The 24318-nt window shown below is 39.2% G+C and overlaps 1 protein-coding gene across 13 annotated transcripts in view; it reads left to right on the top strand.

The window, feature by feature from the left end:
- The window catches only part of LOC125451054 (transducin-like enhancer protein 4), a 197208-nt gene that overhangs the window by 112335 nt on the left and 60555 nt on the right, over nucleotides 1-24318 (top strand). For 7 of the 13 annotated variants that reach the window (XM_048527752.2, XM_048527749.2, XM_048527747.2 and 4 more), the window contains 2 exons: nucleotides 5015-5198; nucleotides 9975-9991. In XM_048527752.2, coding sequence (XP_048383709.1) covers nucleotides 5015-5198; nucleotides 9975-9991 — 201 coding nt within the window. The remainder of the gene's footprint in view (nucleotides 1-5014; nucleotides 5199-9974; nucleotides 9992-24318) is intronic. The other 6 variants (XM_048527750.2, XM_048527748.2, XM_048527746.2 and 3 more) reach the window with 1 other exon arrangement.

Here is a 24318-nt window from a genome sequence, read left to right as displayed (position 1 = left end):
CCAAGCCGCACCCCCATCTACCTACTAACCTCATCCCACCTCCTTGACCTGTCCGTCTTCCCTGGACTGACCTATCCCCTCCCTACCTCCCCACCTATACTCTCTCCACCTATCTTCTTTACTCTCCGTCCTTGGTCCGCCTCCCCCTATTTATTCCAGTTCCCTCTCCCCATCCCCCTCTCTGATGAAGGGTCTAGGCCCGAAACGTCAGCTTTTGTGCTCCTGAGATGCTGCTTGGCCTGCTGTGTTCATCTAGCCTCACATTTTATTATCTTGGAATTCTCCAGCATCTGCAGTTCCCATTATCTCTAAGACCCTGGCTGATCCTGTCTGTCAGCTTTATCTTTCTACATTATTCCCAAATCACTTTGCTCCCTTAGAGCTAGAATACTCAATGACTGAATAGTCACAGCTTTCAGGGGTAGAGAAGAAATGATTAGATAAGATCTTCAGCTTGGATTGTCCATTTGATTAAAAAAAATGCAACCAAGCTTTCAATGTTGATTAAGAAGCGGCCCCACTGTAATTAGGTATGGAAGCAACTCCCTGAAAGTGGCTGAACAACCTGTCTTTAATTTTCATATCTAGGCCCTAGTTTGTAGGAATCCATAGTGTATTTCAGGAACAAATGGATGGAGTTTGTGCTGCACAAACCTCATGTAGCTGTGCCAGGTATAGTATACTTAAAGGGACAGGTAAAATGGGCTTAAAGGCCTAAAACCTTTTTACCATGATATTTTTGTCAAGCTAGAACAAGTAAGAGTGCTGCTTTTGTCACTGCAGAAAGTTATGGGTAGTGGGCTTTCTGCATTTGATGCCTTTGGCTCCATTTCCCTGTTAGGACACGCCTATATGTTAGTTTGAATGAGTGCCACGTGAGATTTGCAAACTGCTATATGGGGATAGCTATTTGGTGCTCACTGCTTGCCTTTTCTTTTCTTCTTGGGTGAATGCAGATATTGAATTTAGCTTTGTATTGCAGAGAAGTTGCTATCACTGTGCTGACTTGTTATTTTGATCTTATGCTATGTTCTGCCTCCAAATCTTCAATGTAAATAGAGCCAATTTTCACTTTCTTGTCGTAGTTTTCTGTTGTAATTTTAAGTTAAAGTGGTTCTGATGACCAATTAGGGTCAGAAATACACAGCCTTGGTTCTTATTTTGTTAATAAATTAGTTGACACCTGCAGTTGAGAAAATTGAGTTATTTTGCGCTACTGCAGTAACACCATTTCAATATGTCTGTTCAGAGGTTATCTATTATACAAACCATTGTTGCTAGGAGCAATGTGTCCAAGTACGACTGATGGGCCACATGTTACTATTACCTTTTTGTGGCAAAATGGTCCCTGAAGTCTATGCAACTCCACATTTGTAGTTCTTTCATTTCTTACACTTTGCTTGCTTCATTTAGCTCTTCTGGAGTTTTGACTTGCCAGCGATTTCGCAGTGCTGTTGCCTAATTGATGGACAAGCATTAAATTAGAACACCTCAATCTATACTTAAAAATACATATCTGTTTAGAAGCACTGATGGAATTCTGAAAGCACTGACAATAATGGACATGGCCCACATGAGTCTAAGATTTGCAACTCAGCAAGAGTTTGGATGCTGTTTTGCTGGGATTTGGAAGCACTTTTCATTCCTTCTAAAACCCATATAGATTCAGTTCATATAATCTGGTCTTTAGGTCACAGATCTACATGGCTATGGGGTGCGGTATTCTGGAAGATAATTTGCACAAAACAATTCTAAACTCTGATTATAATTTGCTGCAGCTCATTATTGGCACTTCTTTTGCTTTTTGAGCTTGTTCTTTCCCTGTAGAGCAAATTTCTGATTGAATTTTGCAGTGCTAAGGACATAAAAAAATTATCTGCATTAGTTAATGTCATTATCGTTAACTGAAACTGAGTATTGTTGCAGGAGTTTTAATTTGCATAGAATGAGGCAGAAACCGAGAATTAGCTTTGTCAGTGATTCCATGTTTCTCCTGAGAAAAAGTGTTGAGACACTCCTACCCAGTAGTCAATGGGAAATCTGAAAAAAGCTTTTAGTCCCACTATACAAACATAGTTAAAAAAAGGTTGCACCTCCTGGAATGAGGTGGAACTCGGTTTTCAATGGTGTTTAGATTCATAATTATGTTCAACACTTACATTGGCTCTGAAAAACTAATTTAGTATCTGTGGAAAATACAATGTTTTCATTTATGATGAAAATCCGTAACTTTTTAAAAAGACATCTGTTCTTTTTAAAAATATCATTGGATTGAAGTAGAAAATAAATTAATCATAATTTATTTTGCTATGTAAGTTTTTTTTAAATTAGATGTTGAGGAGATTCAGTCATTCAATTCCCTGGTTTGCTGTCCACGAGAGTGTTTCATTGTTGCTGCTGTATACCTGGAGATCCTCTTGACTAGGCATTCGATTTAAACTGCCATAAAGAAGGGGGAAGTCAGCAGCATAAATACATGGTGGCCCTTTCTGCACAGCTTTATGTTAAATCAGTAGTGAATGTGATTACTTCACCATTGATCGCAAAATTTCAGGCTATATTCTTTCAGGTTTGAATTCGAACAATAAACATCCTTTTTTAGAACTTGTATATCTCAGTATATTTTGTTCAAGAAATAATTACAATAGTTTTCTCCAGTGAAATAAATAGTTGCATTTTCAACCAAATTAAGTTATGCCACAGCTCATTGAAGCTAATGTACTGAAGCTAATATTGAAGATGGACTTTTAATATGTAGTCAGATTTACTTAAATGTACAAGTATATTATTAATCTAGTGTTGATTGAAGGAATCCTAATGGAATTGATGCCTAGGCCTTGATATGAATCATTATATATTCAGTAGCTTATAGGCTAATTTCAGTCTTTTTAAACCACCACACACCACCTCCCCTCCCCCCTCACCCAATTACCTACCCGCAATTGTCAGTACATCCACAGAGCTTCATACTGTTCTGGCTGAGGTCAAGTGCTCGAATACTAACCTCTTGAGGGTTTTTCTGTGTTGCCAGTGTACTGATAAAACAGACTTTAAACTCTTGTCAGCTCAGTTACTGGCGCATGCATCATAGTCCAACTCAAATAAACCTGTCACAACACAGACTCACTGGGTAGCAAAGAGTACAAGGGCAAACCTTTAGCTTTTATTCGTGCAGCACTAAACATGCATAGAGTACATAATTATTTCGCCATTATTGAGCAAACCTAAGGATCTGTACCTCTGCTACATAGGTTTCCTTTAATAATTTGCTGAAGTGCTACTAAGGACACTGAAGGCTTTAAATGTTGGCTGCTATGAGGTTCCCCTCAGGGTTATTTACTTTACTTTTCTCACCATTGCTATGCTGTAGATGCTGAGGAGGTTGTTTCTGAGATACTGCTTATTTCTTCAGTAAATTAATTTTGGAGGTGCAGATTTGAGGCCTATTTTATGACGCCTTCCTTCAGTAACATATTTTAGTTTCCTTTAGAGTACTTTTTACAACTTTACATTTATTCTGAATGACATAGAATAATTGACATAGAATAATTGACTCAAACTAATAAAATATTCCTTCAGTTTTAATTTATGTGCTGTTTTATGCAGAACTAATTACTTCTGCATTTAGTATTTTCAAGTCTGTTCATTTTTAATCTGGGTTTATAATCCTTTTAAAACTGTGGTATTTCTTCATAATTCTACAATTTCAAACTAGCGACATGAATTACAAATCTAAGTCAATCCCTTAGTGAACATTTGTCGCTGCCAGCTAAGCAGTCAATTTGAAGGAATGGGGAATTGAAGCACAAACTATTATAAATATTTATAGGGCAGGAAAAAGAATGTACAGAATATTCACCTTGCTCACTTAGATCTAGAAGTTTTGAGTTATTCAATTTGTTATATCTTCAAGTTTTTTGCAAAACTAGTGTTTATTTTACGAAATATCAGAAATTTGACTTTGTGGATCTTTTTGAGTAATTATACTTTGGTAGATATGGGTACTAGATCATTAAAAAGAAATTTATCTGGCCAATGTTTAATTGTTTATTATTGGAATATAATAGTATAGCAGCAACTACTTTATTTTTGTTTTAAAAATAGCCATTTAATATTGTGGGTGCTGTATGACAGCTGAATTTTTATATTGTTATAACATGCAATACCTGAAATGACTATCTGCAAATGGACATTTGGGTTTCTCAGTTAAATTGCCCCTATGAAAGATAGGAGTGAGCCAGCAAATGATGGCTTCAACTCTAGGAGCATATTGCTAACTTGCTATGTGTGTGCCCATATCATTTTTATGGAATACTTCATTGGCATGTTCAAATTAAAACTACCGCTGTGTATAATTGAGTACCTAATTTAAAGTAATTAGTTGGTTGCTTGGGCTTCCCAGATTTGGAAAACCTGACTGTAAAAATGAGGTTAGGAATTTAAGTGCCTTTTACAGGTTTTTTTTGGATCAGGTAGAGTAATAGCACATGGCTCATCAAGGTAGTCTTTGGGCTTCCTTGGCTTATCTGTAATTTCGTTACCCTGTACTGTAGCCAGTGACCTCCCCAGTTCCTTCCTCGTTTTCCTCTTGATTGCTCCTGTTTTCCCTTTCATCTAAGTCCTATTTCAGGCTCCCACCTGCTCATTTGCTGAGGACTATGTCCAAAGTTCCCTAGCTATGGCCTGTTGCTATTCTTTTTCTTTGTACAGCAGCTCACTAGGCTTTCAATTTGGCTGGTAACTGGGTAGAAAAAAAGAGGGGGCGGAGGAAGAAAAAGAGACATAATTAGCCAACCTGCTAAATTAGCATGACATCTATGTGTTTGACTTTCCATAAGTTTTGGGTTCCTGGTCTGTAAGAAAGTGGAAAATCTAATGCCAATGATCTTGTGATTTTAATTTACAAGTGCATTTTTAGTAATTGTACAAGTGATTTCTTGTTTTATTTTCTAACTTATTGCACTTCACCTAATTTCTCCATATGCTATGTTCATGCAAGTTAATTTTTCCACAGCAGCAGCAACAGTTACAGGCCCAACATCTATCCCATGGCCATGCACTTCCAGTACCTCTCACCCCACACCCGTCTGGACTCCAGCCCCCAGGAATACCTTCAGTGGGAAGCAGTGCAGGACTATTGGCACTATCAAGCACTATGAAAGATGAGAAGAAGCATCATGACACGGACCACCAAAGAGGTAAACAATGCTTAAATCTGCAATTGATTATAGACTGTTGCTTTAAAAACTGGCAACTTAGAAATGGCAACTTGATTATTCATTTAATCTCTCTTTAAAAACAACAGAAAACGCGTGGACTGTTCAGTCTATTTGACCAATTCTGTCATTCAGTTAAGTCCTGTCTAGTCTGAATCTTAAAACCATTTCTTCACCTCACTCTTTCCCCTTAATATCACTGCTTTACAAAGGTAATCAATTTCACTTCTAAATATTTCAACCTGAATTGATTTTTCTCTTTGTATTTTGATCCTGTTAAAGATTGTGTTACTTTTTAAACAGAACACAAAAACCAAGAATTCAACTGGCTGAGTACTTCATTGGTTTTGCTCCAAAATTTGAAATCCTATCTTTACATGATTTACACACAAAAAAATTGAAGCAAACACTATTACTTAATGTCGTAGTTTATGATTATGTATGCTGTGAGTTCAGTTCTGCGTTTGAGTCCACCTAAGAGCTACCTTATACAATAAAGCAGTCCTGAATGATCATTCACTTCTTTGGGAGTGAACTCAAAATGTGTGCTACCCTCTGAAGTTCACTTTAGATCTCCTCGGACTTCTCCTGATTCCCCAAGGTAAGATTCTATGGGGATCCTTCCACTGACCTTTTGACGATATCACCTTTCACCTTTCTTCACAGATCTCACATATGTGGATGTCTCAGCTCCTTGTTTGGATTGCTAACAGATACCCAATTAATTTCTCTCAGCCTTCCAAGCTACTTCTCCTTATTGCCTTCCACCACAAAGCTGTGTGAGGATCACTGCAAATTCCTTCCACTAGAGCAAATATACCAGCTGCTTTTCAGTCTTAAAAATCCAAACTAAACCCCTTGCTTAAATAAAAGTACACAAATAAATAAAAGAGCGCTTTATTCCCACAGCTTGTTTCTCTGATAATTGGCAATCTCTGAATTGGTCTCTCAGAAATATAAATAAAATATATTATCTTCAACACAGCTGTTTGATTCTGCAACTTATCTGAGCAATTACATTCTCCAAGGTAACTGTACACTTTCCCAGATTTTCCAGCTTTTGGCTTATTTTACGGAAGTAACAGTAGACACCCTTGTTTTATCTGCAAGTTCAGAAATAGGCCATCCATTATTTAGGTTTTTATTCCCACTTTTGACTCCGATCTTGTAAAATAAACACAAGCTAATTAAACCTGGGCTTGTTTGGTTTGCCTAAGGTTGTTGATCAGTTTGTTAATCAGTATTTTCCATTGTTCTTACATTTGAACTTTTAATCCTTCAAAATTATATTTTGAAGCAAATAAACTATGAAGCAGATTTTTGCAAAGTTCTCATTTTTCCATTGTGGTTCTTGAAACTAAACTTTTTAAATGTTTTTTAAAATTTATTTTAAAAAGCAGGAAGAAAAAGAATGAGATGTAAGCAAGAACTAGAGATGGCCAATTTAAGAAATCTAAGAAACCTCACCACCCAGAAAGTGATAAAATGGGGAAATTTACTACCTTGAGTAGTTCAGATGACTAATATGGACATGTTGAAGTGGAAGCTAAATAAAAACTGATGAAAAAAAAAGTACGCTGTGCTAATAGTTCAGTGATGAGTGATAGGAAGACCCTTGAATGAAATAAATGTTAGCATTGTCCAAATGAGCTGAATGGTATCTCTTTCTGTGCTGAATTGTTCTGTGTAATTCTAAGAAAATGTAAAATACAAAATTATATGATTTTAGATTGTGGGAGACTAGACATGAAATTTTAGCCCTTGTATCTCTTGGTGTTCCAACTGGAGTCATAGTGGCAGAGTCACACAATGTGGAGCACATCCTTCAGTCCAACCAGTCCCCGCTGACCCTGTTCCCAAACTAAATTAGTCCCACCTGCCTGCACTTGGCCCATATCCCTCCAAATATTTCCTATTCATGAACTTATTCAAATGTCTTTTCAACATCACAACTGTATCTGCATCTGCCACTTTCTGTAGCAGTTCATTCCACACACAAACCATTCTGTATTTTAAGAAAAAGTTGCCTCTTGGGTCCTCTTTAAATCTTTCTCCTCTCAGTTTAAAAATACACTGTCTACTTTTGAGCCCCGCCATTCTAGGAAAAAGACCCGTGTCATTCATTTTAACTATATACCTCATAATGTCGTAAACCTTCATAAGGTCACCCATCAACCTCCAATGCTCCAGTGGAAAATGCCCCAGTCTTTCTACCATTTTTATATCTCTCATCCTCCATTTCCACCAATATCCTGGTAAATCTCTTCTGAACCCTCTCCAGCTTAATAGTATCCTTCCTATAACAGGGAGACCAGAACTGTGCACAGTATTCCAAAAGAGGCCTCACCAATGTCTTGTACAGCCTCAAGATGACATCCCAACTCCTAAACTTAAAGGTCTGAACAAGGAAGGCAAGTGTGCCAAGCGCCTTCTTAACACCCTGTCTACCTGTGACGCAAATTTCAAAGAATTATGTACCTGACGCCTAGGGCTTTCTGTTTTACAACACTACCCAGGGCACCACCATTAATTGTATATGTCCTGTCCTTGTTTGTTTTACCAAATGCAATACTGCACGTTTACCCAAATTAAACTCCATTTGTTACTGTTCAGGCCATTGACTCAGTTGATCATGATCTCTTTATAATCTTAGATAACGTTCTTCACTGTCCACCATACCACCAATTTTGGTATCATCTGAAAATTTCCAAATTCTCATCCAAAATTATTCACATAACTGACAAACAAGTACTAATTTCTGTGCAACACCACTGGCCATAGGCCTGCAGTCTGCAACCCTTCACCATCACCCTCTGTCTCCTCCCATAAAGTCAATTTTATATCCATTTGGCAAGCTCACCCTGAATCCTGTGTGATCTAACTCTACTAATTAATCTACCATGCAGTTTCATTATTCATTGTTGCGCAGCATAGCTAGCTTTATCTCGCAAAGCTGGAATACAGTAGTTAGTTTATGCCAAAGAAGGAGGATTGATGTATATTCATGTTGCTTAGATTAACTATGAAGAAAACACAACCAGTTAATTAGATTAGTCAATCTGCAATTCCCCTGGTTATATTTGGAGAGAATGTTATAACCAAGATAAAGCATGATGAATATTTGAAAATGTGAGTTGATACTTTTTTCTGAACAATCTCCTTATATTAATCTTGTTATTTAATTTGTATATCTATGTTATTGTGCAAAGTAACAGTTTTTGTCCACAACCGAAGCATCAAATTTGCCAGTTAAAGCAGTTTCACAGCCTGTTTACCCTAAGTGATTGCCTCTGATAGAAATAGAATTATTGGAGATGAGTATATAATATAATTAACATAGTTGTAGTGCTGTTGGAAGATATCTACATATTCCTGGGGAGAGGAATTTTAGGAGATTTTGATGGAAGGAATTACCAGTGGCTCCCAAAAATGGCACTTGCATTTAGTCTGTCAACTGGCAATAAGTGTACCAGGTTTGCTTAGCCTACCCCTTATTTACTGATTTATGTACTCCTTAGATTTGCCATAGTTTGCCAGCCTGAACTGCTGGAAGGATCTGTTTTGGCCAATTCATCAACATTATGGCTGCTCAACAGTATAAATGTAAATGAATTGGCAACAAAATACTTTCACTTGCAGAAGTGCTTAAATTGGAAACAATTTTGTGGCTGAAGTTTATGGAGTTATCCACCTGCTTTCTTTATTTACTCATCGGTGGGTATACAAGATTGGTTTAAAAGTTAACAAATGTTCAGAAAACTTTAAAACAAGTCCATAACATTTTACGTTTATTTATGGTAATGACTAATTGCGTTATTGAAGTGTCTACTGTTGTATGTGGTTGAACTGAGGAGGTTTTTGCTGAGAATATTATTCAAAAAAAGTGAATGACCAAGTTTGTATCATTTCACTAAATATTCGAGCCCTAATTCATCCTGCTGAGTGGATGTAATGTCCAGTTGTGTTTGCAAGCAAGAGCCAAACAATTTAAATATGATGTGATTGTTATATTATTTGGCTTTCAAAGCCACAAATTTATTAAATTCATATTGGATAAAACAAACACATCCACAAAAATTGTAGTTATGCAAAATATTTTTACGTAATTTTTGTTTGCTGCATGCAGTCTATTTTGTGTACTGCTTAAGATTGTCATGTGACTTGTACATATTTTATAGGGACCATGCTTGTGCATGAGTTATTTGACCCTTATGGCTCTGCATCTTATGGCACTTTGTAGAGAGCATTGCTATCAGTTGCTACTACAGTTTGCTGTGTGTATTGCCACATTTTTTTTTACTGCTTCAGTTGTACTTCTTATGTTATTTACGAATAGAAATTGTGGATCCAATTTGAACTTCGGGCAAGTGCATGGGTTTTCAGTGAATTAGAATTTCTGTCTGTGTATGGAAGGACAAGTTTTCGTCATCCCTCGTGACCCCCAAATCTATTTTGAGACATCCTATGTTGGCTTTAAATGAGGTGTGAAACATCAGAATCAGATGAAAAGTTGATTTACATTGCACTATCTGGAAGTTAATTTTGAGATACCGTTGGAGTGAACTGCATAAAATTGGATACAGTTGAAACAGCATAGCTGATAATTGGTGTAAAGCAATGTTGCTGATGATAACAAGTACTTGTTTTTCTCTTCCAACCTGTCTCCACCCTCCCTGAATGCTGCTGCTACTTGTCCTTGATCTAAACCTGACTGCAACCTCATTCATTTCCCTCATGACATGACTTAAATGAGAACAGACAGAGACTCTGTAAAGGTAAGTTTTTGATTGTTTTTATTTCACAAAAGGGATTTTTAAAAATAGTTCCATGAATGACTTCTTACTTTTTATTTCCTTTTTCATTTTCAGTTATATGTTCCTATATCTTTTGACATTATCGCAGTACCGGTAACAAGAATGCGTTGGTCAAGTCAATTGCAAATACCATCTTTAAAACTATGCTTATTGATATGTTTATTTTTGAGCTGAAATTAGAAATTATTGTTCATCAAAGGGAATTCTACAATCAGAGGACCAGCTCGTTCCTTCATAATGTACCACTATACTTCTGACCAATGTTGATGGTAACTGGGAAATAGGTACTTATTTTAGGCTGGCTCAAGGAAACCAGGCAAACATGACATTATGAAAGATGAGCACCTAGCTTTTCTTACATTTATACGTGCCAGAGGTGGGAGCATATTGAGCAGATGCTGCATTGCATGTTATAAAGACACCTAAAACGCCTTTATTTTGCTGGTTAACTAGCAAGTGCTGGCTTTTTTTAATTGCCAAAGTTGGTGACCAAAAACAATTAGCCAGAACTGTAAACATGACATTATGAAAGATGAGCACCTAGCTTTTCTTACATTTATATGTGCCAGAGGTGGGAGCATATTGAGCAGATGCTGCATTGCACGTTATAAAGACACCTAAAACGCCTTTATTTTGCTGGTTAACTAGCAAGTGCTGGCTTTTTTTAATTGCCAAAGTTCGTGACCAAACAAAACAATTAGCCAGAACTGTACTTTAATCTTACAGTACAAAGAATTGTTTCAGTGTAGATACTTGTTTAAATGCGACTACCTCTTTGAGATGTAAAATATAAGTGGTTTAAAAAAACGGTTGTATTTGTAAATCATCTCCTCATTGTCTTCAGGGTATTGCAAAGTCCTTTAAAATCAATTAGTTATTTTTATGATTTTGTTTCTGAAAGGAGGTAACTGTTGACTCGACAAAGGTCACACACAATTTTTTTTTGCTGGTTAGAGAAACATCTTTGGCAATGCACTGGAGAATTTCCTGCTCATTTTGCAGTTTTGTTTCATTCCTTTAAGGGAAGTAGGTACCATTGTTGAGGTTTATCTTTGCTCATTCCTAAATGCTCTTGAGAAGGTGATAGTGAGCTGCCTATTGAGCCAATGCCGACCATCTGTTGCAATTGCTGTTGGAAACGGATTTCCAGGATTTTGATCCATTGACAGTGATATAGCTCCAAGTCAGGATAAGTGTGTGGATTGCAAAGCAACGTGTAAGGTTTATTGAATAATTGAGGTTTAAACTAGTGCAGTAAATGAAAGTGGGAAAAGGTAGTAATTTAATTTGATAATTACATTAATTGCTTAATGAAGGCAATAAAAATGGGAGGGCAGGTGACATGTTGTGACGACAGACTGAGCAATCTCCTGGACTCTACTGTAATCCAGAGAAACATGTTTGCAGTAATTGTCTGTGACTCAAGAAGCTTCAGCTCTGATTTTATTCACTGGAGGCTGAGGTGCAAGTGCTGACACATAGGGGAAGAGGAAATTCACCAAGGACGCTTTATTCCAGAAGGTACTCATACCTCTGAGGATAGGGAATCTTATTTAGTTAGTGGTCAAGGACAGGTAAGAGTGACTGTGAATGAGGCAGACTCAATTGCCAGGTAGATGGGAAGAAACTTAACCATTGCATTTGTCCAGTGGATTTGAGGTTCTTGAGTCTGTATGTGGATGAACTAACTGAGTAAGGCATCATGGTATAGAAAGCCATTTCAATGGGAAAAATTTGTGCAAATGTAGACACAGTAAGGGAGAGGATAGTCAGCTGGGGGAAGGTAGGGTGCAGGGGAGGTGGTGTTGGGAATCAACTTAGTTCTCTGGCGGAGCAAGAATCCAGAGGGATGTATTACCAGCCCAGTTCCAGGGTTCAGCTCATCAGCTCTGGGCTAGGGAGGATCTTGACATGGGAGCTCATGGTGTAGGAGATATAGCTGTGTTGGTAGAGGATTTGTTATCCAATAAGAAACAGAGCGTAAGTGTAACTAGGTCAACTTCAGCTTGATAAGATGTGGCGAGTGGAATGCTGTAGGGAACAGTGCTGAGGCCTCCACTATTTTCAATTGATAAGTTATTTGGTTGAAGGAAGTGAATGTACCAATGCTAAATTTGCTGACAACACAAACATTGTTATGATGGTAAGTTGTGAAGGGGACATAGAGTCTCAAAGGTATAAATTGACTAATGTTGTTTATTGCAAAGGAGGGGACTGTAGAAGCAGGGATAAAAACAAAACACTGCAGATGCTGGAAATCTTAAAAAAGGTCAAAAACAAGCACTCTGCAGGCCTAGCAGCATTTGGGGAGAGTGAAACAATTAACATTTCACATCGATAGGATTCTTATTCAAAACATCCAGGTTCTGAATCTGTCAAACCCTGTTGCCCAAACAACAGTGGAGCAGGCATCATAGAATATTTTTAAGACTGTGGTAGAAAGATTCTTGACTAACAAAGGAGTGAAAGGTTGTCTGGGTAGGAAGAAACATAGAACATGGAACATAGAACAATACAGCGCAGAACAGGCCCTTCGGCCCTCGATGTTGCGTCAACCTGTGAACTAATCTAAGCCCCTCCCCCACACTATCCCATCATTACCCATATGCGTGGAGTTGAAGCCATTAATATATAAACCATAATATCATTGAGAGGAGGATAGCAGGAACGCCTGCAAATCTGCTAATGTGGTATACTATACCCGCTGTTCCAGATGTGGCCTCCTGTACATCGGGGAAACCAAGTGGAGGCTTGCGGACTGCTTTGCGGAACACCTATGCTCGGTTCGCAACAAATGACTGCACCTCCAAGTTGCGAACCATTTCAACTCCTCCTCCCATTCCTTAGATGACATGTCCATCCTGGGCCTCCTGCAGTGCCACAACTATGCCACCCGAAGGTTGCAGGAACAGCATCTCATATTCCGCTTGAGAACCCTGCCAGCCCAATGGTATCAAAGTGGACTTCACAAGCTTCAAAATGTCCCCTCGCCCAACTGCATCCCAAAACCAGCCCAGCATGTGCTTGCCTCCCTAACTTGTCCTTCCTCCCACCTATCCACTCCTCCAACCTCAAGCCCCACCCCCATCTACCTACCTACTAACCTCATCCCGCCCCCTTGACATCCTCCCTAACTCACCAACTACACTCACCTGTACTGGCTTCACCCCCGCCTCTTTGACCTGTCTGTCTCCTCTCCACCTATCTTCTCCTTTTATCCATCTTCTATCCACCTCCTCCTCTCCTCCTAATTGTTTCAGAATCCCCTTCCCCTCCCCCATTTCTGAAGAAGGGTCTAGACCCAAAACATCAGCATTCCTGCTCCTCTGATGCTGCTTGGCCTGCTGTGTTCATCCAGCTCTGCACCTTGTTCTATCATTGAGTGGAGCAGGCTCAAGGGGCTAAATAGATGGCCCTACTCTTGATTCATGTATTCAGACTGGAAAATGGGAACTGGAGTAGGCCATTCAACCTGCCCCACACTTCAATACGATCAGGACTGATCAAACATATTTTAATGCCTTTTAACCTCTTCATCTTCATAACTCTGCACACAACAGATAATCAAAATTCTATCAATGTCTATCTTAAACATACTCAGACACTGAGCTTTCACAATCCTCTGTGTTAGACAATTCCAACGTCTGCTGTCCTTGTCCGACCAGGTGTTATTTCTCACTGGTTTGAAAAGTATTGTCAAAGGAGCCTTGAACAGTTGCTGTAGGGCATTTTACGTAAGAGAATACATTTTTGTCACTATGTGAGGTGGTGAAAGGAGTGGACATTTAAATTGGGGGATACTAAATCAAGTAGGTTGCTCTGTCCTGGATGACATTGACCCAGTAGAGCACACTCAACCAAGTAAGTGAAGAGTATTCCATCACATTCTTAACTTATGCCTCTTAGCTGATAAGCAGACTTTGGGAATCGGCAAAATAAAGTGTGAAGCTGGATGAACACAGCAGGCCAAGCAGCATCTCAGGAGCACAAAAGCTGCCCCCACTGCATCCCAAAACCAGCCCAGCCTGTCTCTGCCTCCCTAACCTGTTCTTCCTCTCACCCATCCCTTCCTCCCACCCCAAGCCGCACCTCCATTTCCTACCTACTAACCTCATCCCACCTCCTTGACCTGTCCGTCTTCCCTGGACTGACCTATCCCCTCCCTACCTTCCCACCTATACTCTCCTCTCCACCTATCTTTTCTCTCCATCTTAGGTCCGCCTCCCCCTCTCTCCCTATTTATTCCAGAACCCTCACCCCATCCCCCTCTCTGATGAAGGGTCTAGCCCCGAAACGTAAGCTTTTGTGCTCCTGAGATGCTGCTTGGCCTGCTGTGTTCATCCAGCTTCACACTTTATTATCTTGGATTCTCCAGCATCTGCAGTTCCCATTATCTTTGGGAATTGGCAGGTGAGTTAATTGCTGTGGAGTTCCAATCTCTGATCTGCTTTTGTAGTCACTGCTTAGGTATGCTGGTTCAGATCACTTTCCGGTCAATGGTAACGCCGCCAGGATGTTAGTAGTTCAGGATTCAGCAATGTCCAGTAGAGAAGGTTAGATTCTCTGTTGTTGGAGATGGTCATTGTCTTGACACTTACATGTTATTTGCCACTTCTGAACTCAAGCCTGGACGTGGTCCAGGGCTTGCTAGGCGTGGACACGACTGATCTGAAGAGTTGTGATGATAAGCATTATGTTATCATTAGCGAACATCCCTATTTCTAACCTGACCTTCTGACGCAGAGAAGATCACTGATGAAGCAGCTGATGAAGATGGTTGGTCCCAGGATACTATCTACAGGTATTCTGAAGATGAGGTGACTGACCACCAACAATCACAGTCATCTTCCTTTGTGCTAGACGTGACTCCAACTAGTGGAGAGAACTCTCTCCTAACCACCATTTCCATTGACTTCAATTTTGCCAGGGTGCCTTAGTCTCATACTGAGGCACATGCTGCTTTGATGCCAAGAGTAGTCACTCTGCTCATCTCTGGAATACACCTGGGCTTTGTATCATTTGGACCAAGGCTGGATGAAGTCAGGAGGCAGGTGACTGTGGTCAAATTTGAATTTGGCATCAGTGAGCTGTTGTTGTGTGAGTATTCCTTAACAAAACCATTAATGACTTCTTCCATGATTTTTCTAATAATCAAATGTAAGCTGATAGTGTGGTAATTGGCTACATTGATTGCTTCTGATTTTTGCGGAAAGGACATATCTGATCGAAGTTCCAGTGGACACACTGTTGTAACTGTATTGGAACCATTTGACTCAGGGTGTGGCTTGTTCTGGAGCAGAAGTCTTCCATTAGTGTTGTTAGAGCCTATAGCGTTTGCAGTATTGAATGCTTGCAGTTTTTATTTTGCTATAAATTCAGGCAGAAGACTGGCACCTATGATTCCGTGGACCTAAGCAGGAGACCGGGATTGATTAGCCTCTCAGCACTTCTGGCTGACAATAATTGCAAGTGCTTTCGCCTTGCCTTTTGCATTGATTAGCTGGGCTAACGGTCTCATTTAAGGATGGTTAATATTTGAGGATCCTCGTCCAACTAACAAAGCTTAATAACACATCAGCATTCACACCTGAATATGGCAGGACTCCAGAGTTTAAATCTGATCTGTTGTAGTGCAATTGTTTAGTTCTGCCTTGATACACAAGTAGCCCTTTGTCTTTTTGTAGTTTCACAGAGTTACACCTTTTTTTAGGTATGCCTAGACTCGCTTCTGGCGTATCTTGCTGCACTTTATGAAAAGTTTTTTGGTAATTGGACAGTGGGAGATGTGCCGGCCCATGAGGCGATCAGTTGAGGTTGCATTCAGTTTAGTTGCTGCAGTCACAGTGCCACTTGGATGTCTGGATTTGAAATGCTAGATCTGTTTGATATCTGTCCCATTCAGCACAGTGGTAGTTCCGCTCAACCTGATGGAATGTGGTGTCCCTGTAAAAATGGATTTCTGGGTGATGCCGTGCCCTGTACCTTGTCACTTTTGAGATCAGTCGTTGTAATTTGAAGCAGCTACCTTGCCAGCTCCCAGCAAAATTTCTCATTGAATGAAAAAGGAGTAGAACTCGGTTGAGCTTGGACCCATTGCCAAATTCTGACCATTCAATCTGCATTTGTCCTGGTCATTCTCTCCTAGATCCAAATGTTCTGGGCCTTTAAATCTGAACGAGTCAAAATTTATAGCAGCATTTGTGGTCCAAACTACAGTTCTGAAAATAATGCTTCAGCAAAATAAGTGGACAAAAATAATTGGTGACAGAAAATTATTGGCTCTTTTAATGAGAAGTTAGTGAGTTCAGATTATTAACTCCTATTATTTACCTAGCAATTTAATCACATTTTAAATATTAGATCATTTTCACTACCTCAGCATTGTGTTTTTAGAATAGCTCAACGTCCTTTAAGTGTTCACATCACTGTAAATTAGTTTTTAGTTACAATTGAATTTGGAGGACTGTAAAATGAAAGATGACAAGAAGTCATAGAGTTATACAGCACAGAAACAGACCCTTTTTGACCCAACCAGTCCATGCTGACCATAATCCCAAACTAAACCAATTCCACCTGCTGGTCTTGACCCATATTCCTCTCAACGTTTTGTTACGAAGGAACGGTCAACCCCCTCCTGATAACTAAAACTGAAATATCCAGAGAAGCTTACCTTGCCTCGTAATCTATTCAAGTGGTTAAATGAAAAGTCTCTGAAATTCACTTCATAATCTACAAGTAACAATTTATTTATCTAACTCTGATAGTGTACAATTAACAGAACTACTAACAAACTGAACAGTTCCCCCTTAACTCCTAACTATTCCTGAATAAAACAAAATTCTAATGGTGTGCTGTTCCAATGGATGTAAGTCCAATCCCACTTTTATAAAACAAATTAATAAAACAAAAACTTTTGAAATTACAGTCAGGATGAGTCTTCCAGACAGTTCTTTGCCTTCTCCTCTGTCCTCCAGTCAGGAGCGCCTTCCACCATCAAATTCTTGTGTCAGCAATGTTAACTCAGTGCTACAGTACCTTTATTCAGATGGTGCTTACTCTGAGATCTTAGAAATTTCTGTGAGAGCCAATGATTTTCTTTTTCTTTAGAGCTGAAGGCTATTGAGAGCTGCTTTTTTAACAGATAGGAATTTGCTCTCACTGTGGTTTTCAAATACCCTCTTCTTTTATACCCCTGATGAGCTGTTAATTTCTTACTAGAGGATTAATCCAAAGTTGTTAAAAACTTCAGATTTAGATTTAATTGGACTTTGGTACCTAGAGCCTGGTTTAAATTAATTGGCTAAATTCAAAAACCTGTTGTCTTGGTAAAAATGCTGCTTTGCCTGCTAACAGTGTACCCTTTTGATACAATGTTTCAATGTCAAGAATGCTGTGTGCATCTGCTGCTGCCTGTAGACTTTTTTTTTAAATCTCCAAGCCTGAAAAAATACATTTTGGAAGGGACCATGCACTCTTCCCTACCATTATTTTACAAACAAATTATAATGTTCTGCCTTCCAATTCATATGTATTATACCCACTTTGCAACAATTTCCTATTCATGAACTTATCTCAATGTCTTTTAAACATTGTAACTGTAGCCATCTCCACCACATCCTCTGGATGTTCATTCCATACATGAACCACTCTGTTTAAAAAAGAAACAAGGCTTCTCATGTCCTTTTAAAATCTTTCTCCTTCCACCTTTAAAATATGCCTCTTGGTCTTGAAATTCCTAACCCTGGGGAAATGTCGCCTGCCATTCACCCTGTCTATATGCCTTGTTATTTTATAACGCTCCATAAGGTTACCTGTCAACCCCATATACTCCAGTGAAAAAGTCCCAGTCTGTCCAGACTCCCATTGTAACTCAAACCCTACATTCCCAGCAACATCCTGGTAAATCTCTTCTGAACCTTCTCCAGCTTAAGAATATCTTTTCTATAACTGGGCGACCAGTACTGGACACAGTCCTCCAGAAGAGGCCTCACCAACATCCTGTATAACTTCGACATAACGTCCCAACTCCTACATCCAAAGGTCTGAGCAATGACAGCAAGCATGTTAAATGCCTTCCTAATCATCTTTATCTGCGTGTGATGCAAACTTCAAAATATTATGTACCTGAACCCCGAGATCTCTCTGATCTACAACATTGCCCAATGCCCTATTTTCAATTGTACAAGTCTTGCCTTGCATTTATCCAAACCAAACTCCATTTGAACTCCATTCTTCTGTGCATTGAGTCAATCGATCAAGATCTCTTCATAGTCTTAGATAACCTTCTTCACTGTCCACTATACCACACATTTTGGTGTCGTTCTCAAACGTACTAACTATACAGAAAGTTTCCTTATCCTCTATAAAGCATTACACTGAGAGATACTCTTCTAATTCTTCTTTACTCCTAACGCTTTATGTCTGCATGTATTTCTTTTCGTGAATCTGCCTGGCTGTCAGTGGCTCAATTCTGTTCATTTACTTTCAGAGATTTTCTTTCTCAATTGTATTTGTTCCTAATGAACAATGGCAAACTGTAACCTTTCTTTCACTCATCTTTTTTGTAGGGCCTTCATTCATAATGACATGACAATTTTAATTTGCTTTCTCCCTTATTTTTCCACAATGACTGAGAGTTCTATTTTACGTCTGAGTTTCTTTTACTTAGTTTGTAATCTTTGCCATTAAGCAATCATTCCCTGCCCATTGTTCCAATCAAAGAAATCAGATAGTGAGGAAAGAATTAGAATCATATCCTTACATGATCTACAAACTATTATTTGCATAGATCAGTATTTTAACCTTTCCCCTCAAAACCAACTGTCATAGTTTCAATCTGCTACCCTTTACAGGAGCTCAGGAGAATCCCCAATTAATGCCCATCAAAATCTTCAATTACTATTCAGTTACTGCATACCTGTACTTACATTTATTTGTGCAAATGCACCTTTAGACAATGTTACGTCTTCTGAAAAAAAAGCGAACATTACTCATTGCTTAAAGGATCCATGTAAAATTCAAGGGATTACTTTCCACCTTCTGTATTTGTAAAGCATAATGAGCTAAAGATTTACCCGCATTATGCCCACAAGTCCAAACCTGTGGTGGAGGTAAGCAACCACCTCATTGATTTAATTGCAGCAGAGGTGCAAATATCATCTCCCTTTCCACTGGCTTTCTCTGTGTTTGAGTGGGAGCTGAGCAACAAGGTTTAATAACACAAGTTATAGCCAGCCTTCTGTTCCTACAGACAGTCTGTCTCTCCTGAAGGAAGTTTTCACTGAAAAGGAGACTGCTGCTACTACAATTGTGAACAGGTAAAATGGAAATCCAGGACCGAGATAGAGTTCCAGTAGAATTGACGAGGTTCTGGGAGTTTTAGTCGTGGAGATGTTCAGGAACCGAAACACTGTTTTTCATCCAAGTCTTGGGGAAGGACTTTGGGAGCAGATGGTCAGAAAGGTCGATTCCTGGTGTTGGAACCAAGGAGCTAGTAGCACTATCACAAGAAGTCTAATGATTTCTTATGAAAGCTCAAGGTCAGTGAATTCCTTTTCACACGCTATCTCCTGCTTCACTGGTCCTCAGACGCACATTGTCTAATGTATCATAACTTCTTCATTCAGTCCCTGGCACTCAGGGCTCACACCCAACATCCAACAATTTCAGCCTATCTTTATGGACCTACAGTGCTGCCAGCTTTATACCCACCTCTTGCCACATACATATAATTTCAGGTATGGGAGGTGCTGTACCTGAATGTGGTGCTATTTAATCTTCTTCATTCTTCTTTCTTGCTTGCAGGATAAGGCAGCATGCATTGGAAAGATTGTAGAGCAGAATTAGTGGAAAATAAAGACATTTTCATCACCTGAATGCTACAGAGGAGATAGCCGGTCCCATGATGCAGAGGACTGTGGTAGAATCTGTGGCATTAGGATGATGGCATATTTCTGCATTATGCTCCTTAACTCCCATCTCACCTCCATTCTTCTAGCATGATGACAAGTTGTAGATGGGTGTGACCATGGATGTCTACTTACAATCCAATTTGCCCCTTTTTTGCTTTTCTGCATTCGCTCAACTCAGAGCTCCTGCATGTAGCAGCCTCACGACACGTTCAGTAGGGAGGGAGGGAGCATAGGCTCAGCACCAGGGAAGAATCCATATCACATGATCTGGGTAGATACTGGCCAGGGCGGGGGGGCGGGGGAGGAGTGGGGGTAGTTGGGGGGTGGTGGTGGTGGGGAACACAAGAGGTAGAAACAGCATGTAGTTTGTCAGTTGCAAACGAGCCAGGGATAAATAATGATTCATATTATTTCTCCTGGAGGATGTGATCGCAGGTAGACAGTCATGAGCTGGATTAGGGTCTCCGTGGTATTGAATACTGGAAATGCCGATGGGCCTGTAGACAGGTATACAGAGAAAAACACTGACTAGCCTGTCAGATAGCCTCCTTTCCCTGCCATGGTGCATTAACATAAACGACTGCATTTAGACAGGACTCCTCATAGCCACTTTGATATAATAAAATCCTTACAGCCAGTGAATTATTTTTGATATACAGTTCCTGTTGTCACATAGGAAATTCAAATGCAATGAACAAGCTCCCATAAACAGGAATGTGATAATCAGATAATCTGTTTTTTTTGTGATATTGTTTGAGGGTTAAATATTAGCTAGAACACTAAGGATGAGTGCCATGCTTTCTTTCAGAATAGTGCCATGGAATTTTTTACATCCACTGGTAAAAGCTTGCAAATGGGACCTCAATTTAACATCTGAGCTGAAAGAGGTCTCTTCTGACAGTGCAATACTTGCTTGGTACCGTGCTCACTGTCAGTCTTGATTTTTGTGCTTAAGCCTCAAATTGAGACTTGAACACATAGGCAAGCGACTCAGAGGTAAGAGTGCTACATGTTGAGTCATGGCTGACATAAATGAAAAGTTCAACACTTAGTTGACAGAGGATATTTCACAGAGTTTTGCCTTTTGCAGTGTCTTTGTCTCCCTACGGTGTTGCAAACTCAGAGGCATTTCAAGTGAAGCATATCTGTTGCAGTCATTCTATGGACTCTGCACCAAATCCTCTGTTCTTTGTGAAAGAATTCAGTTAGTCTGTATTAAACTCAGGAGCAACTTCAGAGTACTTCCAGAGACTTTACAGTAGCAGAGATTATTCAAAATATCCTTATTTTCAAGTTGGGTGCTTGAACGTTTAGGTAACAGTCATACTGGGCTCTTCTTGTAGCTGATCACTTGGAGTCATAGTCACGGAACTGTACAGCATGGAGACAGACCATTCGTTCCAACGCATCCATGCCAACCAGGCATTCTAAATTAATCTATTTACATTTGACAGCATTTGGCCCATATCCCTCTAAACCGTTCCTATTCTTTTACTCATTCAGATGCCTTTTAAATATTGTTATTGTACCAGCCTCCAGCATTTCCTTGGGCAGCCCATTCCATACACCTACCACCTCTGTGAAAAAGTAATCCCTTCAGCCCCTTTTAATTCTTTTCCCTCTCACTTTAAACCTCTGTCCTCCAGTTTTGGATGCGCATGACCCGCTCCCCCATCGGTTGAGGAAAAGACCTTGCCTATTCACCCTATTCGTGCCCCTCATGATTTTATAAACCTCTATAAGGTCACCCCTCAGCCTCCGATGCTCCAGAGAAAATAGCCCCAGCCTATTCAGTCTTTGCCTATTGTTCAAACCCTTCAACCCTGGCAGCATCCTGGTAAATCTTTTCTGCACCCTTTCAAGTTTCATGGCATCATTTCTATAGCAGAGAGACCAGAATTGTATGCAGTATTCTAAAAGTGGCCTAACCAATGTCCTATACAACATGACCTCCCAACTCAATGCAATGACCAATAAAGGCAGGCATACCAGTTGCCACCTTCACTATCCTGCCGACTGGCAGGTCTGCTTTCAAGGAATTATGAACCTACGCTCCAAGGTCTCTTTGTTCAGCAACACTCCCCAGGACCTTTAACATTAAATGTATAATTCCTGCCCCAATTCTCCTTTCCAAAATGCAGCACTTCTTATTTATTTAAATTAAACTCCATCTGCCACTCCCTGGCCCATTTGGTCGACTGGGATGAAGGTCCTGTTGTATTCTGAGGTTATCTTCAATGTCCACTACACCTCCAGTTTTGGCGTTACCTGCAAACTTTACTAACCATACGTCTATGTTCACAAGCAAATCATTTATATAAATGACAAAAAGCAGTAGAACCAGCAAAAGATACCTGTGGTGCACTGCTGGTCACAGGCCTCCAGTCTGAAAACACCCAGCCAGCTGATTTGTGTTGATTGTAGAGCAAATTTATTGAATGAATGATAATGTTGGGGTTGTTTGGAGTCATCCACTGTTTCATATCTGCACTGCTCTGTGATCAACTTCAGTGTAGTTGGATGATGTTTATGTCTCTTTCTGCTGCCTGCATTTTGGCTTCTTGAGGAGATTACTGCCATGTTTTAGCATTGATTAACTAGCCAAAACACTGACATTTTCTTTTCAGAATGACTTTGAGTTTTTTTTTAATTCCTTGTAATTTCAAGTACCTTTCCATGTTGTCTGTAAATGGAATTTATTGGCACACATCGTAGCATCCACAATACAAAACCCTGTCTTTTTCTCCCATGGATTTTGCCTTGGTGTCTAAGTTACTAAAGCATACAGGAAAGTGGGTAACATGCAGGATCTTCTGAGCTTTCTCTTCAAGTTTTATTTTTTGTGTTGCTAGCACATCAGCTTTTCAAAATGGTGCGACCCAAAATGGGGCACTGGACCTCACCTTACGGCTGCTTGATATCTTGATTGTTGCACCACTTCATCTATTTCTGGAGCTCATAGTGGAAACTCACATATGCCTTTTTCAACATGATATGTGATGCTGGGTGCACCAAAAGTGGCTGGTGATGCAAAGCAACCTCCCAAGAGAGCATCGGCTTCCTTAATTCTGTCTCCAGCACTGCTGCTGATATGAATTTTCTGCCCCTTTTATTTTGCTTCCCTGAGACGATGTGAACCATACAAGATACAGTTCCCTAAGGAAGGATAAATAATTACAGGTATTAATTTAGCTTTGAGTGATAGAAATCACCAGCTCATTTTATAGTTAAAAAGAAAATAATTTTCGTTTCAGAAGTTTTCAGTCTCATCAGAATGATTTAGCTTAGGATGAAAAGTTAACTGCCAGCATTTCCAGATACAATAGCTTACTAATTTCCTTAAATGTTTTCAGCAATGCACAAAGTAGCAGTTAGTCTCTTGTTTTATTGATCTGTCGTCTCTTAAGTGGTTCTGGGTAGGAGAGGTTTTTTACGATTTTATACCATGTGACTAATACTGATGTTTAACTGCCAGAATGTGGCAATTCCCAACAGCTGCACTCTGTATTCATGTACAAGATAATTTATTCACACAGGATAATGCTCTTTAACATTTAACAGGTAATAAACATGACATAAATTTCCTCTTGCATTTAATTTTTCCCTTTTCTCCTCTAGTTATGTGCAAACAGGCATTACGCGTGCTCTAAATAATCATCAATTTTGGCTTTTTGTCAAGGGGAAATTTCAGTGCAAATTTAAATTAATGATGCCTGAAATTTTTTATAGCTCCTTTGGAAGCCATTAGTGTGCAAAGTAAAGGGTACACTGGCAACAATTAGAGCAGGATATAATGTGAGCAAGTAAAGTTTGGTGTTGTACTGATTGTCTGATGTACTGTTTGAACAAAGAAAACTCTTGCAATAAAAGTTTTTTTTCTCTCCTATAAATCAATCCACTGCAACCTTCTAGGGGATAGAAAATTGAAGTTGACTGTTTTATTAGGCTCTTTTTTAAAATTTAATTTTCAATGTTATTTAATGTTTAATGCAACAAGATTAATGTCTTATGCAAAATATAATGGTGAATAAGTGCAATTTTTTTTCTGTTAGTGCCTTTATAATGGTGTAATGCACCCACAGGAACTTTATATTAAAGTCAAAATCTCACATTTCTAGTGGTAGTTCATGATCCCTCTATCCGTTGTTATTTTTAATAACCAAAAATATTAAAATTTTATTCTTAAAACAATGCACTTTCTTTTCTATGTAATATATACAGTTTTCAGACCTCAAGTTCACATATGCTTTCTAAATTAATGTATACAAAAATTGCAGTCACTGTAGGTCGTGCTAAATGTAAAAGAAAATTCACAAAAATATACTTAGGATTAGCATAATGAAAGTTCCACTGTATATGAGAAGAAAAGGACAATTA

This window comes from Stegostoma tigrinum, chromosome 3, assembly GCF_030684315.1.
Source record: "Stegostoma tigrinum isolate sSteTig4 chromosome 3, sSteTig4.hap1, whole genome shotgun sequence".
NCBI classification, from domain to species: Eukaryota; Metazoa; Chordata; class Chondrichthyes; order Orectolobiformes; family Stegostomatidae; genus Stegostoma; species Stegostoma tigrinum.
The sequence above is the reverse complement of the archived record's forward strand: the minus strand, read 5'-3'. Positions and strand labels throughout refer to the sequence as shown.